We start from the raw sequence: 23,230 nt of genomic DNA on the forward strand, positions 1-23,230 counted from the left end.
TTGCGACATGTCGTAAAGGCGCACTGTCGTAAATACTCACATGGAGACATGAAACATGGCTGCCTCACACTTTGTTTTAAATTAATGCACTTGTAGCGTCGCTTGCTACATTGACAATAATTGTCGATGTGTTTCCTCTCCGCTGTCATTTGTAGAGGAGAAAAAACTGTAAATGCTGTCCTGAAAAATAAACGGCTCGTCCTGGCGTCAGACTGACAGCTCAGGCAGGTTGTTGGACCACAGGTGGTGTGTCTGTATATCTGTGTGTGTGTGTGTGAGGGAGTGAGTACTGGCTGCATCATGTTTGTGCTGGTGGAGATGGTGGACACTGTCAGGATCCCTCCGTGGAACTTCCAGAGACAACTCAACGAGGCCATAGCCGAGGAGCTCAACAAGAAACTGGCCAACAAGGTGCGTTTCACTCTCAGCGATTCAAGACCTGAGTACACCAGAAGTAATAGGAGCAGAGACAGGACCCTCAACTAAACTCAACCAGTCACATAAAACACTGCATCTCATCAGACTCCTGTAAAAAGGTCCAAAACTAGACGTTTAAATTCATCCAGTGAGATGAGACGTTGAAGTCCTCTGTAGTTCATTCCATTTATATGGTGCAGGGTGCAGGACAGTGTCTTCCTAAGTTCAGTCTTTACTGGTGTGATAACCAGTCCCGGGGGCTGGTCTGATGAACAGTAGTTTAACAGAGATGTGATTACACTGAGGCAGCTTTAGTAGGAAACACTTGTTAAGAAAAATGATAGATTGTACTCCTCTTCTTGTTGGCAGCCAACCTTTGCATTTCAATTATTTTGCATTTCAGAATTTTTATAAAAAAATCAGAATTTGTATAAAATCATGAATTTGCCTCACCTGGTTTTACAAATTGTACAGCACCTTTAGAGCATCCTCTGTCCTTAGACCCTTGATTTGGATGTGAAAAAAACACAAAAGAGATACAGAGGAGGAATCCCTCCTCCAGGCCGCACAGATGTGTAATAGATGTTGTGTATACAGAATTTGCACATTATTGAACATATATTAAGAATATGGATCCCGGAAGATGTTAGGCAACTTACAGAAACAGCCCAAAGTGATACCACATGACTTCTCTACCACAGACCTGAAAAGAGGACAGACAACATATACACACAAGAGACAGACTCAAGGACACTGTTCACACAGAGGAGGAAAGAGATAAAAGGTGAGACTGAGTCTCCTGGAGGATGAAGGTCCCAGCACACTCAGTGAAGAGGGCAAGGAGGAGAGGACAGAAAGAGAGAGAAAAAAAGAGACAGGAACACAGGTTGGACAGTGGTGTTCAACCTGACAACAGACAGAGAGAGAGAGAAACAACTTGTATACTCTCAGAAACATCCAGTTAATCAGATGATTATTAAATGAAGCAGCCACACAGTAAGGCTCCTAATGATTGTTTTTGCTATTGATTATATTTTCAAGTAATCGTGTAGTCTGTATAGTATCATGACAATGTGAAAAACAACCAAACCTCAAAGATGTTCAGTTTACAGCGACGTCAAACTGAGAAAAGCAGCACATCATTACATTTGAGAAGCTGGCATTTCTGTTTTAATAAATGAGGTCATCTTTAAAATAGTTGCTGATCTCAGTCGATCAAGTAACAGCTTAATCGAATATTTGTTTCGTTTGTAAAAAATAGTTTTACATAACTCTCACTATTAAATATTTCAATTTCAAAATACATTGCAACATTTTTACAGTAAAGAAAATGACATGAATACATTGAAATGGTGGTGAAGTGATTTATGATGAGATGTCTGTATATGAGTTGTGGGTAATGACAGTATTTTGAGTTGGTAAAACTCACTGAGACTACGTTGTGATAACTCAGTGAAAGCTGTAGTGGCGTTCAGTGATTCAGCACCTGCTCTCATCACCTCAGGTGGTCTACAACGTTGGCCTCTGCATCTGCTTGTACGACATCACTAAACTGGAAGATTCCTATATATTCCCAGGGGATGGAGCCTCACACACTAAAGGTATGAGGCTGGTGATAACACTGCTGTGTTTGCACTGGTGCTTTAATGTGAATCTTACTGATAGAAGGAATTGAAGGAAAAATGTGTCTCTCCAAAGCAGAAATTAAAGTTTACCCCGACATCCTGACAGAAACACTGTTACATACAGATCAGAGTGAGATGGAGGATGGGATTAACTCACCTATTTTCATCATGATTCTTTAAGAATATGGTATCATATTGTTGCTCAGAGGCTTTTCTGCCCTCGTTAAGAGAAAACTCCTAAAGGACAGAATGATACAGACCCAGAAAATGTTGCTGCTGTTTCCTTATCCAAAAATGAGAACACATCTACAGGTGGTTGGGCTTTTACCCACTGATCTGATTCTCATCTTCCTTTGGTCTTTCTGTCAGTTCATTTCAGGTATGTTGTTTTTCACCCTTTCCTCGATGAGATCCTGGTCGGCAAGATCAAGTACTGCAGTCAGGAGGGAGTTCATGGTAACCTCTGTTCTTACCATTGCAGCATGTTTGATTCAATGTCCAGAATTTTATTTGCAGATTCATTCTCAGCACCCTAGAAATGAAAGAAATTATGTTTAATGATTATTCTCATTGTTTTTTACTCCTACAATGATTTCCTGATTCATCTATAGTCCTGTGCTAAACCCTACCTGCACGCTCTGTCTCTCTGTTTCAGTGACGATGGGTTTCTTTGACGACATCCTCATTCCACCAGAGTCACTTCAACAGCCTGCAAAGTTGTATCCTGACTTCAAGTGCTTTTCATCAGGAGTGCAGTTTGGCCTCATAACCTTTGTGCATCACATATCAAATCAATTGCATTGATCTAGAGCTGACTGTGACTGTAGCTGAAGTAGCTGCAGCTGCTGAGCGGTCTCACCTTCCTTAGCTGCAGCCTCAGTGACGAAGCAGAACAAGTTTGGCTTTGGGAGTACGAGACGGATGAGGGGGCCCACGACCTCTACATGGACCAAGGAGAGGAGATCCGTTTTCGGGTGACGGATGAGGTCTTTGTGGATACGTCGCCGACAGGCCCGGCCACCGCAGCGACGGACACGCCGGCTCAACCGGGGCAGTCGACGGCGCCACCAGCAGAGGACAGCGGGCAGAAGAAAGAGGCGCCATACACTCTGATTGTAAGAACACACTTCACAGTTAACATGCAATTACATCACCAGGAGACCTGTTCAAATAAAAACTGTGTTACTGATAAATGTGTGAAAATCCTTTGGCTGGCTCAGACTCTTTGTAGGTGGAGCTGTACATGTAGTCTCTCATAGTTCAGAGGCTGCACCTTCCAAGTCCACATTTGCTGCTTAGGGCAGTTTTGTGGTGCTAAACATCGAAGTGTCTGACTTAACAAACAGAGTTGTCTAAACCTACAGTTTTGGTCTCTGTGAAGGTAGACTGTGTCACTTCCTGTTGTGACAGGGCTCTTGTACAGGTGTTCAACAGATTCATACAGGTAAATGTTGTCTGACCCCAAGAGATGCAACAAATCCTGCTGGAGAAGCAAAAGTAGCTTCACATGGTCCGACCCTCTTGTGCTGTCGTTTCAGGGGACCATCTGTGAGCCGGGGCTGGGGCTGCTGTCATGGTGGAACAGTTAGCACTGCAGAGGGAGGACAGGAAATCTGAGTGTTAGGAACAGACTGCCCATCTTGACAGAGGGACGGTCAGCTGGAGACACACAACCCTGCCTTTTCCGTGCAGAAGTAAAGAGACAAAGTGGAGCTGCTTTCTGAACCAAGATACTGTTGGTGTAGAGGTGACTCATGTAACCTGTCATACTGAGACTGACTGTTTAGTAAACACTGCCCTTAAAATACCAGCTCCGTGTATATCTAATAACAGAAAGATTGATGAACTTTCACATTCAGTTGATATATTTCACATGAGATTTTGACACCCTCCCCCCCAAATCAAAAGAAAACAAGAATGATGTTATTAATTATTTGACTTTAGTTTGATGGACGGACACAAAATCTCTTTAATGGTTCAAAGTAGGTGCTTCTTAAAACTCCGTCATTTATCAGGGATGAATAAATTATATGTACTTGTGGGACCTCTGAGTTTAAAGGTGAGAGAAATAAGGCAGCTGCATTTTTGTTGATATAAAGATTTGAGGTAACATGGCAGCAATAAAAATGTTTTTTTCAGTTGGGGTCAAATTTGTTCAACATAGTTTATTTTAAATATTACATCTACCAAGCGCTGGACAGTATTGAAAGTTATTAGGATAAATCATGGTCAAATTATCATTTCTTTCAAGTTTAAAAGCAGATTTTTGCTCCTGAGTGAAAGTTGGAGAAACCATTTGGTTAATTATGGCTTGAAATTATTCCTTATGGTCAGAACATGACAAACACTCAACAAACATTTCACAAGTCAGAGGTTAGGTTAGATTATGATAAAATCTAAAAAAACTAAAACCTAACTTGGGCAATTCATACCTCTATTCCTGTGACATGATTGGCAGTTCATGATTCATTTCTGTGAATGCCATCTGAGCATGGAAATTAATTAGATCAAAAATTTGTTGACCATTTGTTATGTTTCTATCATGTAGTATTATATCATAATTTTATATGTTAATATTAAATTATATCACAATCATTTTTATACCCCATGTATTTGTGCATATATCTGCAGTTTATTTAACAGCCTGGTGATCTAATATTTGATGTATCATCAGCGTGAGTGCATGTGATCTGAGAATTTATCATTTTGTGTGATTATAGAAGTATGTGAAAAAGGATTAGTCTTTAAATCCCACAGTTTGACGGGCAGTGAAGGACAGAGTCCTGTTTGTTTACGACAGATCTGCCCTCTGCACTCTTAGCGTCCGTCCCTGTTAGTTTTCAGCTCCTGCAACACACACTTGTGTTTGTTGTTGAATCAGAAATGTAGTGTTTCATGTGACAACTGCATGGCCAGTTGATGTTTGTCTCTGCTGTCTATTGTGAAACTAGGTCAGACTGTATGGAGTTTTTAATCAGCAAAAATAGATGGGTTGCATGTGACCCTGCCTGCAGAGATCCTGCCAACAGAAAGCTCAGTTTAAGATGATTTATTTACCATGTTAATATCTACTTTTACTGCAGAGTATCACATACAGATCATGTGGATGTGACTGCTCTCTGGACACACTGGATTAAAACAGTTTTTGTTGGTTTTCATTATGTGTTTGTGATGAAAGATAAATGTAAAATGCAAAAATCCACAGCATGACTAGAGTCCAGTCTGCAGTATAACACAGCCTTTATCATTGAACAGCACAAGAACAGCTGCATAAAGAATGCATTATGATAAACATCATAGCAGAGAAAGAAAACCCCACCAGACTGAACACACTGTTCCCCCAGCAGATTGCACACATGATAAAGAATGAAGAAAGTCATTTTCACGCTCACACACACATACACACACACACAGTCGCTTCACGCCATCGGAATCTCCGCCAGCTGCGCAGACTCCGCAGCCCCTCACACACCGTCACATCAGGGTTTTCCGTCGGTTTGCGCGGATTTAGTCGACTTATTTATTTCATTACTCGTTATATAATACACACCGACTTAAAACACACACTCGCACACACTGATCACCTTCAACCAACTATCGCATCCGATGCAGTAAGTAGCATTTTTGTGAATAATATGCATGTTGAAGTGCTTGCAGCGGGGGGAGTGTGTCAGTGTGGCTTTGTTTTTGGATCGGGACAATGAGTATTCTTTGCATGCTTGATAGAATAACCGCTAAAATAAAAGACAGTTTTGATTTATTTATCTGTGACTGTATGGGGTTGACTGATGGGTGGAACATTTCCACCATATCTGACGCCAGCTGGTCCTTTATAACGGACCTCTCACCCTGCTTTTGTCCAAGTTGTGTTGTCTAACAGCACTGATCGCTTCTCCCGACTTTCACACATTTCTGAGAGATTGCAGAGATTTACTGTTGCTGCGAATCAGGGCTTCTTCTCTGTCGCTATTTGCTCAGATAAAAAGAGGGACAATGCAAAGAGATCAAATATGGGATTTCACGCTGCTTTTTTGAGGAAAGTGAGGTGTATGAATTGAACTCCTGGGACTAACTCCACACACACACGCGCACAGACACACAATTCATAGACACACTAGTCGTGCATTTTCATAATCACGGGCCAGAAAGGAGATTTGTCCCTGACCTCGGGCCAGAGGATCCATGATCTTTTTAATTCTGTTGCTTCATTTCTGCACCTCCAGATGTTCTACAGCTGGAGCCCGTGCATGTCAGTGTAACCTGAGTAGCTCTGAATGTTTTGGTGGTTTCTCATTGTGAAACGTTACAGTAATCATCATCATCAGTGGTAGCAGTGTGTCCGGAGTATGTTATTGGACCTGTCCTGTGGTACGGCTGTAATGTTGTTTCAGTAGTAGGGAGGTCCTCCTGCAGGACAACATCAGAGCCTATGTGACCGTTCATTTGGGAATGGGGCACTGACGTCACGAACGCACCACTGGAGGCGGTGGCGGCGCGTTCTGCAGCTGCTCTGACGTCACGAAGCGTGCGGTGCTCCAGCTCTGCATCATCACATCACGGGCAGAGGAGAAGTGGGCTTTAAAAAAAACACCACGTCCTGCACGCACACACACAGACGTGCGCGCGTGACACACATACACGTATAAAATATGAGACACGGTAGTTGTCCGCACTGTGGTAATGGTGTTTCTGGGGTGAGGTCACCCTTGAGTACTGACAAGAGATCAGTCAGCTGCCTCCTCATCCCATAACACTGAAAGAAACCAGATTAGATAGAATGAAGGGCAAGGTCACCTGACTAAACAAGATACAATGTGCATGTTAGTAAATAATGAATAGATAGATAGATAGATAGATAGGACAGCATCACAGTGTGGAGTTAACAGGTTACCAGTTACCAGGAGGATTTACTGAAAACATGCTGTTGCATTATGGGCAGTGTGGTATCCAGTGTTTTTTAGATCCACACTATATACTAAAAGTCAGAATATTGCAGCCTCTGTGGCAACAGTTTTGATCTGTCTCTTCTTATATTGGTCCTTAGCGATCCCCCCACCCTATTGGATGTGCTATACTAAATCACTGGAGTACCCCTTTAACACTTGAAATGACTTGAATTAAAGGATTTGAGACTTGATTGAGGAAGGGTTGGCTGTGTCATCTGAACATCTGTCATCTGTTCAGAGGATTTTTTGCCTATTAACACAATAATGACAAATAATGAAAGGCACAGGGAAAGAACACAGAAAATTAGTTTCCACTTTTACTTTCCTACAGCCCCTCTCATCCTTTCCTTCCCCCCAGCAGGTCTGAAGCCATATCTGATCTCTCTGATCCTCCTCCATTCTCTCCCTGTGGTCTCTCTCCTCACAGCAAGTCCTCCTTGAAGACAGACTTGAAGCGACAGCGCTGACCTGGATACCCGCTGAGCCTGTGTCCCACACTGAGGCAGGCTTCTCCGAGCAGACGGACTCACAGATACACCAGCCGACAGACAGCGGTGTCAGCAGCCCATCAGCAGCCTGCAGCTCAAGGAGTAGCAGCAGCATCCGACACTGCATCCACACCATCCTCCCCCATCCTCCTCCTTCTCCTTCTCCTCCTCTTTGTCACATCTGACATGGCGGACCCCAGCCTCACATCACCCTCTGGGACACCACTGCGCTCCCCCAACGCCTCCCTCACCCTCTCCTTCCCCTTCCTGAGGGAGGGGAGCCGGGTGTGGGAGGAAGGGAAAGAGCAACCACTGCCTCGGGATCTGCCCAGCCCCCTGCCAACCAAACGCACCCGCACCTATTCAGCGTAAGTATGATTTGTTTATTTACCACTTAGCGTGTGGTGGAAAAAAGACATTTACTTCAGTTCTCTTCTTGACTGTACCTTGTTTGACTTTGTGGTACTGCAATACTTCACATACATTTAATAGAAAAATATTGTAATTTTCACTCTACAGTACTACACAAAAGGGGTGTAAAGGCTTTATAAGCTGTAACTAATTGATTAATACTTACTAAATCAATTATAGAATAAGCTGTGATGTTATAGAAAGTTTCTTTAGCTAGGAAACCTAAAGTGGGTTATAAAGCCACTGGTTACAGCCTATAAACCTTGTATGAACAGCACGTTTTTTTAGAGAGTGGTACCTATTTATCTGACAGCTCTAGTCCCTTTACAGATTTTACATACAAGACTTATGATGAGTTTATAAAATATGATGTGTTGCTATGGGTTACACTGCCAAAAACTATGAAAAGTAATAGCTAAATTAAAATACTGCTTATCTATCAATGCATAACAATCCAACACTGACATGCACCATTTTTTTTTTTTTTTTTTTGCATAGGCTACCTTTACTCATGATGCTTTAAGTATCAGTATAAAGTATGTTGCTGTGGTTATGTCTGTGGTTTTTACCCAAGTAAAGATTTGAAGTACTTGTACTTGTAAGGGAGTATTTTCTTTGTAGTACTGCTACTTTCACTTAAGTAAAGGATGTGCATACCAATTAGTATTACTACAAACATAAATCTGACAGGCTGTATCATGGCTGGTTTGCAGACAGTAGTTGGTACTGAAGGTTAAATACTATGTTGTTTACACTGTGATTCAGGAGATTAGTGATCTCATCTCTGCTGCCGTTGTGTTGTGACATTAAGAGGCGACATGTAGGAGTTGATTTGATCAGCACTTCATCTTCCTTTCTCACCTCCTGTATGAATCCTCCTCTCACTTCTCCATTTCTCTTGTCAAATGGGCCAGAACCATGAATAGGAACTGTAAACTACTTGTTTCTGTTTTCTACTAAAAAGAGAGTCATACTGAGATGAGTAATTTTATTGTTCATGTGAGAACCCTGTTGTCCTCCCCCTGCAGTACAGTACGTGCCCACTCAGGTCCAGTGTTTAAGGGCATGTGTAAGAACTTCTCCAGGTCACAAGGTCACGGCTTCATTCGACCCTCCCATGGCGGCGAAGACATCTTTGTTCACATCTCAGAGTGAGTGGCAATAACACTGAACTCACTCCTCAAAGACACAGTTATGCAGATTTCACAGCTGGTGCCTCTGAGAATCACAGTCCAAGAAACATATTATGCATTAGCTGCATTACAAATAGAAACATAAATAGACAATCTCATTTCACTGTAAGAAATCGACAAACTACGCTGTTAAAGTATACACTTTTTTCAGAGGGAAAGCTATTTTTTCCTACTCTCCCAGGACACTGTGACACCTGCAGTAATTGGACATGCACAAAGAGTGCAGTGACTTCTCCGCACTGGTTTTATTCTACTTTTTATTCAGGACAAGCAGTTCATCAAATGATTTACAGCCTCAGCAAAAGCAGATCTGCAGATTTTTTCCAAGCAAATTATGCAGGATGATCCAGTTATCTTTTAGCCAAACATCTGCATCATGGATCTGAAAGTCCAACATTTATCTTGTCTCAAATTTCCTGAGTATCAGTGCTCCAGCAGATGTCTGTATTTGCTCCTTCTAATATGTATGTGTGTATGTACAACTACACTCTGTGTTTGACATTTGTTTGGGAAATTATGTTTGTTTACTTTTTTCTACGAAGAATTAGATGACAAGATCGACAAGCTAGAGCCATGAAAGGATTAATTTAAAGTTACTTTAACATATGAGGTGCAATCAAAAGGTTCTGAGACTGCGCCTATAACAAGCAAAAACTGTACCTGATTTTAATTTGGCCATCATCCCCTCGAAGCAGTCACCTTGTGCAGGGATACACTGCTCTCAGTGCTCCTGCCATGATTGGAGCACTCCCTGGAAGTCCTGCTCTGTAAGTGTGTCAGGCACCATCTGCGACTCAGACTGCATCTCCTCCACTGTGTCAAAACGGCGACCCTTCAGCTTGAATTTCATCTTGGGGAAGAGGAAGAAGTCACACAGAACGAAATCCAGTGAGTTGGGTGGGTATCAATGATTGCTCACCTGCAAGTGATTGTATAAACACATGGTCCAGATGTCGATCATACAAGGTAACGTGCATAACTATCTCACAAAAGTTATTGTTTGCGCCTGCTGCATGTACATTACCATACTGCAACTGCAACAGGAACAGTTTCAGAACTTTTCGATCTCACCTCATGACTCTGTCTTAAGTTTAAAACTACGCCCACCAGCACATCTAAAGCTTAGTAATTAAAATGTTGTATCCGTTAGTTGAGTTTGTTTGTAGAATGTAAAAAGTTGTGGTTTTACAGAGCTATTTGCTATAACTATTTCTTTAGAAAATATGAGTCAATTATGATGACTTCCCAGAGTTTCCATGGTTGAAAGTCAGGAAGTAAAGTCAGTTGAAAATCTAAAAAAAAAAAAAAAGAAAAAAGGATGAGAACCGCTGCTTTAAGTCATTTCATGAGTCACAAGTCACTGCCTGCACATTCTCTTCAGTTGTGATCATTTTTCTCCATTTCAGCATCGAAGGCGAGTATGTCCCAGTTGAGGGTGATGAAGTCACATACAAAGTGTGCCGGGTCCCGCCCAAAAACCTGAAGGTGCAGGCGGTGGAGGTGAAGATCACACATCTGAACCCAGGGACGAAACACGAGACCTGGTCTGGGCAGATCATCAGTTCGTAGGACCTGAGCTCTGGGCCTGGTCGGGTGGTGCTGGGCAGGGCTGGGTAGTGGGTGGTGAGGGGGTGAGGTGCTCTGGGACTGATAACTCACATTCTGTGCTTAAAACTTTTTTTAAATACACGTTTTACCTACACAGCATAGTGTTCAGCGTTAGTATGTGCTAATAATTCAGTTGTAGGAGGCGACGGCAGACGTTTGTCCATTGACAGAGTCTGTTTACTACACTGATGATTTTGCTGTGTATGTGACACTGACCATTTATTCATTGTTAGGGAAGTCACATGTTTATTTATATTTTTTCTTGAAAGTCAAATTTCAGAGGTGGGGAAGATAAAGTTACTCAATCAAGTATGTAAAATATGAAAAATTGTGAAAACTGTGTATGTAACTGTGGTGCAGAGCTTCAAACTGGGCCATGACTGCTGAGTGAACAGTATGTGTGAGGAGGAGAGGACAAAAGGCTGAAATCAGTTTTACTTCCCTTCTTTGCAGCTGTTATGCACTTATTTACTTCACCAAAGTTTCCAGGATCACATGTTGGGTGCAAGCATGGGTCAGATGACTTGTTATTGCAACCTACACTGTCTTTACATCAAGTGCAGGTTGTGAAGAGATGAGCTTAAACTTTGAATTCATCAGCAGAGATAAAGACTGTAAAAGAAAGTAGTTTCATGGCTTGAGTAGGGTTGAAAAGATTTGAACGACTGTGTTGCTGAGAGAAAAAAGGATGAAATGGCAGGTTGACAGTTCTTAGAGCAGTAAATAACAGCTAGATTTGGATTAGAAACCGAAATGAAATCTATTCAAAAATCCAAAGCCCTAGATAAAAATACTTCTAAGTGTGCACCCCTGACAGGACATCTCATGACCTCGTTTTAGTTTTCAGGGCACCAGTTTAGAAACATGATCTTTAGATGGAAAAGAGGATGTTTTATTTTGAAATTGAAAGGGGAATGTACTGAGGGTTGAAGGCAGAGTAAATAAGAAGTTTGGAACTCAGTTTGTGTTGATAGAAAGAGCAAAGGTTGGACCAGGACTGAAGCAGAGAGACCTAATAAAACCATATATGGACATTTCAAAAGCATCAACAAAATATATATTTTACTGTGAATGGAAAGCGACTGCAAGTATCTCCCCTTGAAAAAATACATATCCTTGGTTGTATTGTCTTGTTTGTGGTTATTTATTTTAATTATTTATTTGATGATTGGTTCAGATATGTGTGTGTCCTCAGATTACATGCTCTATATTTTGGGTAATACAGTCAAAGCTTGCACTGGAGAGATTTGAACTTCCACTCTGAAAACTGCCACAACTGTCAGGCTTCAGTCAATTTGTCAAATGAAAATTCCTGTTTTAAAAGCGTCTGGAACCAAGATTTATTGAAAAACAGCTATTTCTAAATCTCTTTTTCTACAATTAAAAAAACGTGTGATTTATTGAGCGCAGTCATCGTGATGGTGAACCACATGACTTCATAGTTGGTGCCAATAGAGATCATTGTCACAAAAATGTTTGTTGTTATTCAGGTTATATACTGTACTGTATGTCATTTTCTATTATATCTGTCTCATTATGCACTATGCATCTCGTCTCGTCTGTCAGTGTCACTGCCTGAATCAGTTCAACATGGACCTTTTGTTTGTTTCTGTCACATCAAAGGGCACTTTCTCCTGTTGACGAACCATTGTGGTGGTGATTCCCTTGATTATGTCTGTTGAGCCTTGAAAGATCATTAAAGCATTTTAAGATTCACAGGTTTAATGGAAGCTTCTTCTGTTTCTTTAGGTTGTGTGTAGAAGTGTGACTAAGGGCAAAAATGTGCTGTGTAAGGGCCTGGGGCTTTGGGGCAGTTTGACCGATGCACTCTACTGCAGCAGCAAATTTGCAACTTCATATTCTGGCATGGCCAAAATAGACCCAGTAGGATTGTTTAATGGGAAACAAGAAGACTTAATATCACTGATGTAAAGTACCTAAAACCAGTTTCAGCCAATATTATCTTGTTGTAGAGCAGCAGTTCCAGTCCAACCTGCGCCACCTGCTGCTGAGAAAAGTGACAGGCAATTTAAACAATAGACAGATTTCAATCTGTGGACATGCCTTAGAGCAACATCTACAGGCCTGGAAAATAACACACTCTACTATTTGACTGTCACAACTACAGTTCTTTCTTTCTTTCATACACATGTTGCTCCTGCTGTTTGTGTCTGTTGTTGTTTGATGTTTCATATTTTATATTTTTGAACCATGAGCACTCTGTTAACTGGGGCATAATTTCTGCAACTCATTGATATGAATTCAGAGTTCATACTGCTCTGTGTGTCATTGTGTGTCTTCTGTGCCCTGGAGAGAGAGAGGAGGAAGGGTCACAACCAGGTTTCAGGTTTTAATCTCTTAATTTGCAGAGACCAAAATAAACCAGTGAAATTAAGTTGACAAAGGTGCTGGATACCTGAAAAACAATGGGTGTTTTTGCCTCTCTGTTATTTATTGGTAGCAGAGTTCACTCCAGACAGGTGAATCTTTCTACAGACAATTATTCTTGAGGCCCACTTAGTCAAGTGCCTGTCAAAGCACATCAGACACTGTTGAATAAAATGAAGAGACATAGATGACAGGAAATCAAAATGTCTGGCGACCTCCAGTGGTAGAATGAAAGGGCCATGAGGACAATCTGCAGTCTGCTTATTGAAAAAGTCTGTGAATAAACATTTCTGAGCTCAAAGCCCAGTTTGGTCCAAACTGGGTTAAGAACAACACTGGAGAGCTGAGGTCGGTGAAATGATATCAAAAAAGATTTATTACAATGAATTTACATAAAACACATTTTTATCCATTAATGACATGTTGAAAAACAACATGATCCATATTACAGTTAGCATCAGTGACACGTTAAAAGCTAATTCTCTGCTGTGCAAGGAAGTCTGCATGATCCTCTGGATGTAGAGGGAGTGTTTACAGTCGGACACAACAGGACTGCTGCTGATGTATCTAACTTATCAAAAACTTCATGTTCCCAATAATGATTCATTAAAGAGGTGTTACAGTATTTTCCTGAACCACAGCAGAAAGATGGATCATTAACACAGTATGGGAAAATCAAACTGGCAGTTACTCTTAAGAAAACCATTTAAGCAGCTGTTGAAAACAGCATAACCCTTTTAAAAAATTGCAAGGAATTAAGCAATACGCATCAATACATATACAGCATGCAGGTCATTATACAGCTTGTAAAAATATTTTACATAAAAAAATTGTCATACTGACTGATAAAAGTGAGTGACTTGGTCACCGTAGCTTAATTCACTGGTTAGAATGAATTTGTTGAGTCAGTAATGTTCAGTTTTAAATATAAAGCTGATATATTTTCATTTTAATGCATTTAACGAACCTAGAGAAGCAAAGCAATGCTTGGCAAGCTTCTTTCATTTCCAGCAGCCTTGTTAAGTTAAAACTAACATCTTTCAGAGGATCACACAGCAAACCATCAATAAATTACATCCAGTTCAGAGCTGTAGAGACATTCAAATATCTGGAATGATTCCTGTATCCTCAACTTTCAAGGAGGAAAGGTCCACATCCTCTTTAACACTTCATTCATATGTCATTTTCAAAATGGACTCACAAAACAACAAGGAAAGTTTTAATATCAGTCTCTTTCTTTCTTATCACATCCCTCAGCAGTGTTCAACAAGACTATACCAACTACTGGTATAAGATTATCCCAACATTAGTGCAAAACATCATCCTATACTCTAAGTAATCTGGAGTATTAACCTTTGTTTCATAATCTCTCTGAGCATTTTGATTAACGTTATGTTACATGCTACACATTGCACATCACATGTTGTGATGTAAGTCTGCAGTCAAACACGTCTTCTGGCACAGTATTAAAACCTCACTTGAACACACATCAACATGTAACACTTCCTCAGTTACTGTCCCTTTAAAAAAAGATGTGGGATTTATTGAACATGTTTCGTCAAATCACCCCACTAATAACATGTACAAAATCAGTAGTGGTACCTTTTAGCAGTTCATAAAAAGCCTGGTTGTCGTAGATCTACAGGTGGGAATTCGGAGGGGCTTGTGGGTAAATGGGCTGGGGCAGGGGTGGAGACGATTGAGCACATCAGGGCTCGTGTGGCGGCGTGTCAAAGAACAGCTCCCGACAGAGCCTGGCCGTGTCCTCTGGACAGTAGACTGTGAAACCGATGGTCCGTGGGTCGTTGAAAATTTCATAGTCGTTTCCTCCCTACAGAGAAAATCATTAACGTCATAAACCAGCGCACAGAGTGGATTATTGTGGCTTGACTTGTCTTCTTCTCTTTCTCTTCCTCTGTCATTTCAATAACATAACCATGTCATCTGAACTTTTACCCCTCAGCCTGGACAAACAGTTTTATCTCTGTTACTAACGTTTAAAGAGCAAACTCTTTTTATTGCATAGTAACAAAAGTAAAGTAAAACTAACTCTCATACTCTCCCAGACCTTAACCCCATCCAACATCTTATGATGAACTGGAATACCGACTGTGAGTCAGGACTTATCAACCAGCATCAGTGTGACCTCTCAAATTTCTGCATGTTTCAATCTTGTGAAAAGCTTTTACAGCAGAATATTATTCCCTGTGGTTTTTAATGAGACACAATCACATATTGGTCTAATATTGGCATCTATATCCACCTCTTGGGATCTATATACATAACAATGTTTCTCTCACAGGACTGTGTCTGGCTCTACTGTAAACATTTCCCAAGATGAACTCACATCTGAGGTCTCGTTGCCGAAGAAGTAGATGGCGTCCAGGCTTTCACTCTCCAGCAGCTCCAGACACAGTCTCTTGTCCCAGCCCTCCGGAAAAATGTCAAAGCTGATGAGACCGCCTAAAACAAGATGATGACAGACATCATTACAATCACTGTCTGTATTATATACACAGTGTATTTCTTGAACAGACATACCTCTTAACATTTTACAGAGGTAAATTAAACATTCACATTTTCCAAATGTTTCAGCAAATCACAGATAAAGCAGTGTTAATGCTGCATTTACAGTACAGTTTTTATTAACCACTTCACTCAGTATGTATATTTTCTCTTTTGCTCTCTTCTACTTGTATGAACAGTCAACACCTGCAGCTCTGCAGAACAAGTGTTATTTACAGTCTGAGCAGCTGATGGAGGCTTTTTATCTCCAGCAGGGACAGGCCTGTTTGTCCTGACAGTACAGAGAACTTGTTGGCACAAAGACACACTGTAGATGGAAAAAGGATGTGTCACACATTAACATTCATCCTGTCTGTGTTTATTTTAGACCAAACAATGTCTATCTTTCCTGTTTTCAAGAAATCCTTAGGTAACTGTGTGTAACCTGCTGCACAACTGAAGGGTGAGTTTTGTAAAAATCTTGCATTTCCAACTCTGGCTCTCATTGCAGCTCATTTGGCTCCTCACTTTAAAGTCACAGAAGAAGCTCAGTTGTTGCTCAGCTGAGCGGTGAATGATCGCAGTGACCTTTGAACTGTGAAAAGAGGCTGAAAAGCCTCCAGCAAGGTTCTTCCCTTTCTCTTTCTTCTCTCACCCCCCCCCCCCCCCCCCACCGTAAATTCTTTTCACTGCCTTGTTTTCTCAGCTGATCGCTCTAAAGCACAAACAACAATGGCAACAGCTGAGAAGCATCCAGCCAATCAGAGGGCCGTATCCCTCACACACCCTCTACATGCCTCCATCCCAAACACCATCAGCCCAAGACTATAAACACCTCTGTGATTTAGCCTCATCTGCAGTGACCCATCCCCCAGCCTGCTTTTCACCCTCCTGAGCAGAGACCAAGTAGAGCTGCTGACAGTGCATAGATGTGCATTTGTAACCTTACTCAACTATTACTCAACCTATTTACACAACCTGCCCTAATAATTAAGGGTTATTAAGCATTTTGGTTAAAGGGCACAATAGATGAATAGTTCCAAGGAAAGTATAAACAGTAATCTGATAAAACCTGAGTAACCACTGACACCTGATAGAGACATATGACATGTGCACACAAGTCTCACACAAAGGTTCCCTTCTCCTTAAGCACACCTCCTCCTCTGCGATCAGTATCATTTAATGAGGAGGAAAAAAATCTATATAGGATAATAGCTTTTACCTCATCAGTCTCAGTGTCCCTTACATTCTGTACACTCAGTGCAGAGTGGATAGAGTGTCGGGTTTATATAACACCTATTGCAAAGATCAGCCGCATCAGTTACCAAGAGAGGGTGCACAGAAAGAGATAAACACTGAGCAGGCCAAACAAATTAATTTTAAACTCTACATCCTTTGCTGCAGATGTCACCTATGGCACAAAACACACCTGCTGTTCACCTCAGCAGCCTCAGTGACCAGAGAATTATATTTTGCACTGGTTGACCTTTGGTTCAGTAAGTTAAAAATGCTGACTGATGATGGCATTTAGAACAGTAGACCCCTGTGATATTAGATATAAAACAACATCACACTTGTCTTCTCTGCTACATACCAGGGATCTTTTAACAGGGACAGTATTGAGGAAAAACAAGGCTGTTTGCCTGACCTGTGACCAGCATTCACGCGTCATTGGCAGAGTCTCACACCTCACAGAGCACGTAAGCAAACATTGAGTACCCGATTCACCTTACTGCTGTCGTGTTGCCAGAGGAAAAGAGGGAACAGTGTGTGAGGTAATGACTAACTGAGGGCTCCAATGTCCAGCACAAGGTCCTCCACACATCATTAATTGTGAGGCAGAGGAGTCCTCTTTTTTAAAATGGAGATAAGAGACAACAAGCATAAACACATGCTGTAAAACTGGTTTGTCATTAAACTACACTGCTGCAATTGAGTAGACAGATTTGATGAGCTTGTTTTTCTTCCTGAGAGAAATTCCTCTAGGAGCAGAAACAGAGATGCTGTCTCTGGCCTGACTGCTATTATCAGGAGACTGGGCAATGTCCAAACACAAAGCCTGTAAGACCCAATGTTTGGTTCATGACTATTCATGAGCTTTCTTCACGTTCTCACTGATCTGACTTTTCTCTCCTGATACCAATACCAATATCTCAGCTTGAGCTACTGAGTACTCATCTGATACAGTGCTCTCTTTTACCCAAATTTAAAATCTGTACACCTCACTTGTGAGGCAACATGAAGTGACACATTGGCTACAAGAGATTATCGCTGTCACACTGAATTCAGCCCTGAGCCAGTGACACAGATTTCAAAAGCAGGGATGCTTAACGACAGATACACACAGGCTTTTTTCTTCTTCTCCCCCTGCAGTCACGCCAGCTGGCTCTGCTGTGTCACGCCTCCTGGAGATTAGGAGATGATTCATGCTTCTTGTCAAATTTACTTACTTTACTTACTTTACTTGGGAGCAGTCAAGAGTGAACGTTGGTGGGTAGAATAATACAGGATGTGGTTTGTTGGTGAGTGCACATGCTCGTAGAAAAATCAAGTCTGTTTTGGTTCAGACTTCTCTCTCCCATCTGACACCTAAATAAAGCGTTGACTCATTTTGTGACCTGGTTATAACTTAGGAGAGGCTAAAATGTTATTTTTATCTTATAATCTTTAGACCTAATTACTTTGTGGTTAATTAGTAAATTAAAAACAGCAGCAGCAACAGGTTTTTTTTGTAAATTGGCTTTCAGCTCTCACCTTTAGTAAACCGTAATCCCTTTCCAGCAAACTCTTCTTTCAGGGCAGCAACAAATTTCTCCCTGATCTTCTCTCTCTGTGGAGAAAAAGACAAAGCAGACAGATTTAATCTCAAAGGCTTGTGTGTTCATTTAGTGCTCTGGACTGTGATTATCCTTGGTCATAACTATTACCTGCCCTGTTCCCCTGAGGGTTAAATTTGTCCAACTTACAATGTACATGTCACGTCCAGATCACCTGCTGCAGCATCCACATTACTCCTCTGAGGATCTAGCTGTATACATGTTAGCTGGCAGCTGAAGGGTTAAACCTCTCCTCTTCTGCCGCTATCTGCTTCCTCCATATCGCCTGGCTCTGTGAGCCATCAATGGACAGCCTGTTAAGCTGTCCTGAAAACTCTACACTCTTTGACCTCTGACATACAATTTACGCCATGCATGGTGACTGGACATAATGTACTAATGACCAAGTATTTTACCTTGTCGATTTCAGAGAATTCGATTCTCTCCTCCGGCGTGCAGCTCCGACCAATGGGAGAAATGTTGAGCATTCCATTCCTGAACTCAATGAATGTCCCCCTGTAGGCGTGGTTAAAAGAGGCATAGCAGTTACACGACATTAAAAAAGACTTCACAGAGGCAGAGATCTGCTTTTGGGTAAACATAATACAAAGTCTACACACTCAGCCTTTACCTCTATATAAAGATGACCTGTTAACAAAAGTGTTTTAGTTTTATTTCTACACAAGAGGGACATGTATTCTGCTTCAACAGATCAGAGCTGATAAGGAGATTTGGCATTCTTGCATACCAGGAATGCAGGTCAGATGTGTGTGCATGTCCACCTGGGGGTTTGAGTAACCAGTGGCCTAATTGTTGCGTGGGTTCGGTCAGTCTCACCTTTTCTTTGGCAGCTTGATGAGCCCCATGTAGCTGAGGCAGAAGTTGATCAGGTCCTGCAGAAGCTCCTCCCCAATCTGGTTCTGAATGGCCTGTCAGGATGAAAATGCACTTCATTAATAAACAAAATGTCAGACTGTGCTCTGTGCCATTGATTGTGATTTTTAAAGACAATTTAAAAAGCTGATTAAAAGTAAAACCTTCTCTGTGTGTCAGTATTCATCAGCTCTACAGGGGGAACATATGAAGCATGTACAGTATGTAGTACACACATTTGGTCCAATGTCTTGTGTTCTTGAGACAGATAATGTGTAGATAGTGAGCTGACATTATGACTGTTCACTTACATGTTTTGAGAGAAGTTTCCCATCTTTGTATTGCACTGTCCCGTTCTCAGCAAATACATAATCAAACTTCTGTATCACTGTAAAACAGAAGAGACAGGTGAAATGTGGCTAAATGTGCTCATCTGGTTCTCTAAAACCTGCACGCTCCACTAGGTTAGTGGCTCTTCCACTTAGCTATTAATACAGACGGACAGAACAGCCCGCTATATTTACCTGGTGGCAGATTACACTGTATGTAACACTGCCTGGAAAAGTCAAGTTTAATCCATCTGACCTTCCCATGCTGACCTGTGTGTTCTGTGCCAACAACACTCAGTAGGGAAAGCCTAATGCCTGACTGAAAAGCTGCTCCAACAGCAGTCACCAGCAAAACAGCATAATAATAATAACAATAATAATAACCCTTTTCATCATCTTTTTATCTCATTCTCAACCAATTTTATGTGTCATTTTGTAACTGTTTTTGATAGATCATTACACTGTCCAGCAGCTACATCAGCATCAGCTGTGACTGTGTGCATCATGAGATATGAAAGGCTTCACCTTTGACACACTTGGCACGGTCATGAAACCACATGGCACAATACCTCTGCATTCCAGGTGTAGCCTAATATTTACTGATAGACAGGTTTTCAGCCTGTCCGTGCAGGTGTGTGTTAGCTTAGCTGGGCTGTCGCTGGCACTGCGGTGTCCGGGTCAGTGTGCCAGTTTGTTTTGGCAGCAGCTTTGGGAGTCACCGGCTAGTAAAACAAACTAAACTGAAGCATTGGAGTTGTCATGTGAGCTCAGATATCAGCAGTGACACAGGAGTCTAAGTTTAGTGTGTTCATTTTTTAGCTGTGGCTCCCGACGTGCTGTTGTGAAATCATCGTACGGCATCTGTGTTGGTCATTATGAGACAATTACGAGCCATGCCTCATGAATTGCGACATAGATAAAGGAAGAGAAAGATGATAAGGCTTAACTAACTTCTACTTTTGTATTATCCTTATCATCCTTTTATAATGGCCCTCTATTGCAGCTAAAAGGATGTTGTGTTACTCTTTAATAAGCTGCTCGAGCCAAGAACTTTAAGTCGACCTTGTGGCCTAAATCCTAAAGTATTCCCAGGACCCATCACCTCTGCTCCACTCTCTGTAGACTGGTGTCCCATTAAGCAGACATTACAGTAAAAAGTGTCAGTTGACACAGTGTGATTCAGCTGGGTATAATCATATACAGAGTATAAACCGTTTGTGGTTTTCAGACAGGAAGTGGACTGCTCACCATCGTCCCCCTCCCCGAGCTGCTCCGCTATCTTGGAGTAGTCCGACCCTCCCACAATGCCGATCTTCACTTTCCTCCTCAGAGTCTGGAAGAACTCGTCCAGCTGTGGATCAATTTTCTGCAGGAAACAGGAAAATACAGTCCGTGTTAACACTCTGTGTTGACTGGTAGAGCTTCCTCACACACAGGCCACGTGCGTTTCTGCATGCACACACATGTACCATCATCAAAAAGCTAAATATAAGTCTTGCACTGTGTTATGGAGGCGTTTTAACATAGAGATAACAGAGATCAATGGACACAAGTGCAGAACTTGCCTTTGTGGTGTTGTAATTTGGAACAGAGCATTTTCTAACATATGGAAGAAGAGGTCTGAGCTACACAAGGGAGACTGCATTATGTAATATCTGGGCACACACAAACCAGTGACCTTAGATGAACCCAAGCCATCACACTCAATGACACATAACACATTACAACATAACTTTAATGGATAATAAAAAATTGATGATTTCTCTCCTTAAAACTTACATAAGTCCTTCATAACTTGACTGTCACTCAAAAAAGAGGCTCAGAAAAGTGGGATTTATTTACAAGTGTTATATCAATTATGAAAATACTATTTAAGCCCACGTGGGGTGATTTCTGTGTGTATTTACATGGGCTACCAGATACCAACACACCTATACATGACCAGACCACATACTACACAGACCCTGCATTAGTCACAGTGTGAGGTAAGCAGTGAAGGGGTAAGAGCTGCTGTTTGTGCAGGGGGAAGGAAAAAGCTTAAATTAAAAAAAAAATTGTCTGAGGGAGCGTTTGAGGTGACGAGGACATTGTGTGCTTTCAGTTACGGTCTGTCTAATTTCGTTATACAATCTCGTGTTGCATAATTATAATTTAGTCTTCAACCCTGGACATAATTGAGATGAAAATGATGAAAGCAGAGGAGAAGGAGCTGCAGGGAGGCAGGGGACACTTACGAAATCTTGTGATGACCAAAACCCATTAAATACTGAGCTCACCTCTCTCGGTGGAGTCAGGGTGCCGTCTACGTCGAACAGGCAGAGGATGTTTCTGTCCGGCGAGAAGCTGTTTGATTTCTCCATTTCTTCTTCTCTTTGAATATTTCTCGTTAACAAATTGCACTATCGTTTTCAAGAGTTCACAGGTCCACTATAGTGCAAATAATGCAAAATAAAAAAATTAAAAAATCACATTTACATGCACAAAAACTCCGCAGTTAGCCGAGATATCAAAATAAATACAACAGATTTCGAATGTTTAAATACGGTGAATTATCTCTTCTTATGGGATCCCACAGTCTGTACAACTTCTTCTCCTCCCTCCTCGCTGTCTCTGTTGTCCCGCGCTCTACGCTCCAGCCCAGCTGTCTCGGCTCGGTCCGGTTCAGTTCGGCTCAGCCAAACATTTAAAGCTCACACACTTCCACGAACACGACGTGCTGACCGTGTCGACTTTCTTTTGCAACACTGTATCTCACCCAGCAGCCAATCACAGCCGGGGTCCGGTGCGTGACGTCAGCAATGGGGCGGGGCAGTTCAATCTATACGCTAGTCAACATCAAACTGACCCTTTACCCACATGTGAAGAGCAGGAGTGGAAGAGATGGATACAGCGTGGTTTAAACTGTGTATTCCAGCGTAGAATAATTACAGGAGAGGTTTGCATATTAATGAATAATAAACACGCCTAAAAGTAGTGGAAGTAAAAAGAGGAAGTGTCAATACGTTCCTGAAGTTACTATATATATATATATATATAAGACTTATATGTATGAATAATAAAAGACATTAAAGACATTCATGTTTTGGAGAATGTTGCTTTAGTAAATATGAGGTGTGATTGGTGAATTTGTAGTCTAAGGTAGAAGGAGATGGGTTCTTGTTACATGCAGTTCAACTCTTTGAAAATGCACACAGTTTGAAGTTAATAACTTCTGTGGTATTTCTGTTGTGGGTTAGCACTGTCAGAAAATGGACAACACAAGAGGTACAGTCATCTGCACCCCTGATCTGCTTCACTCAACAAGGTCCATGAGGACATGGCAACATTAGGGAAGTGAATCAGTTCTGACAGTATTGTGAAGAAGTGGGATGCTGAATTCAAACATGGCGGAGAGTGCCCGGAAGATGACCCCTGTCCTGGAGACCAATGACAAGATGATCCTGACAGATCGACAAATAACACAACAGTAGATTGACACAGAGGGTTTCAGTGTGTCCATGCAGTTATCCACAACAAACTCCAAATGACCAAGGTGTCAGCTCAGTGGGCTGTGAAACTCTCTTGGCCTGATGTGAAGTGGATTCAGCACAACATGTAATTAGACATTTTTGCCATTTTTGAGGTGGAACTG

At 41.5% G+C, this 23,230-nt stretch overlaps 3 protein-coding genes and 1 long non-coding RNA gene across 6 annotated transcripts; 2 read left to right on the forward strand and 2 right to left on the reverse strand.

Moving 5' to 3' along the window:
* The first annotated feature begins 15 nt into the window (after positions 1-15).
* polr3h (polymerase (RNA) III (DNA directed) polypeptide H) lies at positions 16-5,200 on the forward strand. Its single transcript, XM_018667675.2, has 6 exons — positions 16-411; positions 1,922-2,018; positions 2,412-2,498; positions 2,698-2,761; positions 2,923-3,157; positions 3,581-5,200. Exons 1-6 carry the CDS (start codon positions 301-303, stop codon positions 3,629-3,631), a joined length of 645 nt encoding a protein of 214 aa, XP_018523191.1. The 5' UTR covers positions 16-300; the 3' UTR covers positions 3,632-5,200.
* A 128-nt stretch (positions 5,201-5,328) lies between these two features.
* csdc2b (cold shock domain containing C2, RNA binding b) lies at positions 5,329-12,404 on the forward strand. Its single transcript, XM_018667676.2, has 4 exons — positions 5,329-5,653; positions 7,416-7,844; positions 8,916-9,038; positions 10,487-12,404. The coding sequence occupies exons 2-4, from the start codon at positions 7,663-7,665 to the stop codon at positions 10,647-10,649; spliced, it is 468 nt and encodes a 155-aa protein (XP_018523192.1). The 5' UTR covers positions 5,329-5,653; positions 7,416-7,662; the 3' UTR covers positions 10,650-12,404.
* Positions 8,862-10,480, reverse strand: LOC108877593 (uncharacterized). Of its 3 annotated transcripts, none has more exons than XR_007814056.1 (3): positions 10,000-10,467; positions 9,741-9,930; positions 8,862-9,105 (listed from the first exon to the last, which is right to left on the reverse strand). It is a non-coding gene; the product is annotated as an uncharacterized LOC108877593 (long non-coding RNA). The 3 variants fall into 3 exon arrangements; XR_007814057.1 differs by having other exon boundaries at positions 10,152-10,466; XR_001960117.2 differs by having other exon boundaries at positions 9,741-10,480.
* A 1,021-nt stretch (positions 12,405-13,425) lies between the features above and the next one.
* LOC108877590 (phosphomannomutase 1) lies at positions 13,426-22,338 on the reverse strand. The gene is made up of 8 exons (XM_018667674.2): positions 21,876-22,338; positions 20,848-20,965; positions 19,582-19,658; positions 19,235-19,326; positions 18,814-18,913; positions 18,336-18,411; positions 15,424-15,539; positions 13,426-14,907 (listed from the first exon to the last, which is right to left on the reverse strand). Exons 1-8 carry the CDS (start codon positions 21,957-21,959, stop codon positions 14,785-14,787), a joined length of 786 nt encoding a protein of 261 aa, XP_018523190.1. The 5' UTR covers positions 21,960-22,338; the 3' UTR covers positions 13,426-14,784.
* Between the last annotated feature and the right edge of the window lie 892 nt (positions 22,339-23,230).

This window comes from Lates calcarifer, linkage group LG11, assembly GCF_001640805.2.
Source record: "Lates calcarifer isolate ASB-BC8 linkage group LG11, TLL_Latcal_v3, whole genome shotgun sequence".
Taxonomy (NCBI): domain Eukaryota; kingdom Metazoa; phylum Chordata; class Actinopteri; family Centropomidae; genus Lates; species Lates calcarifer.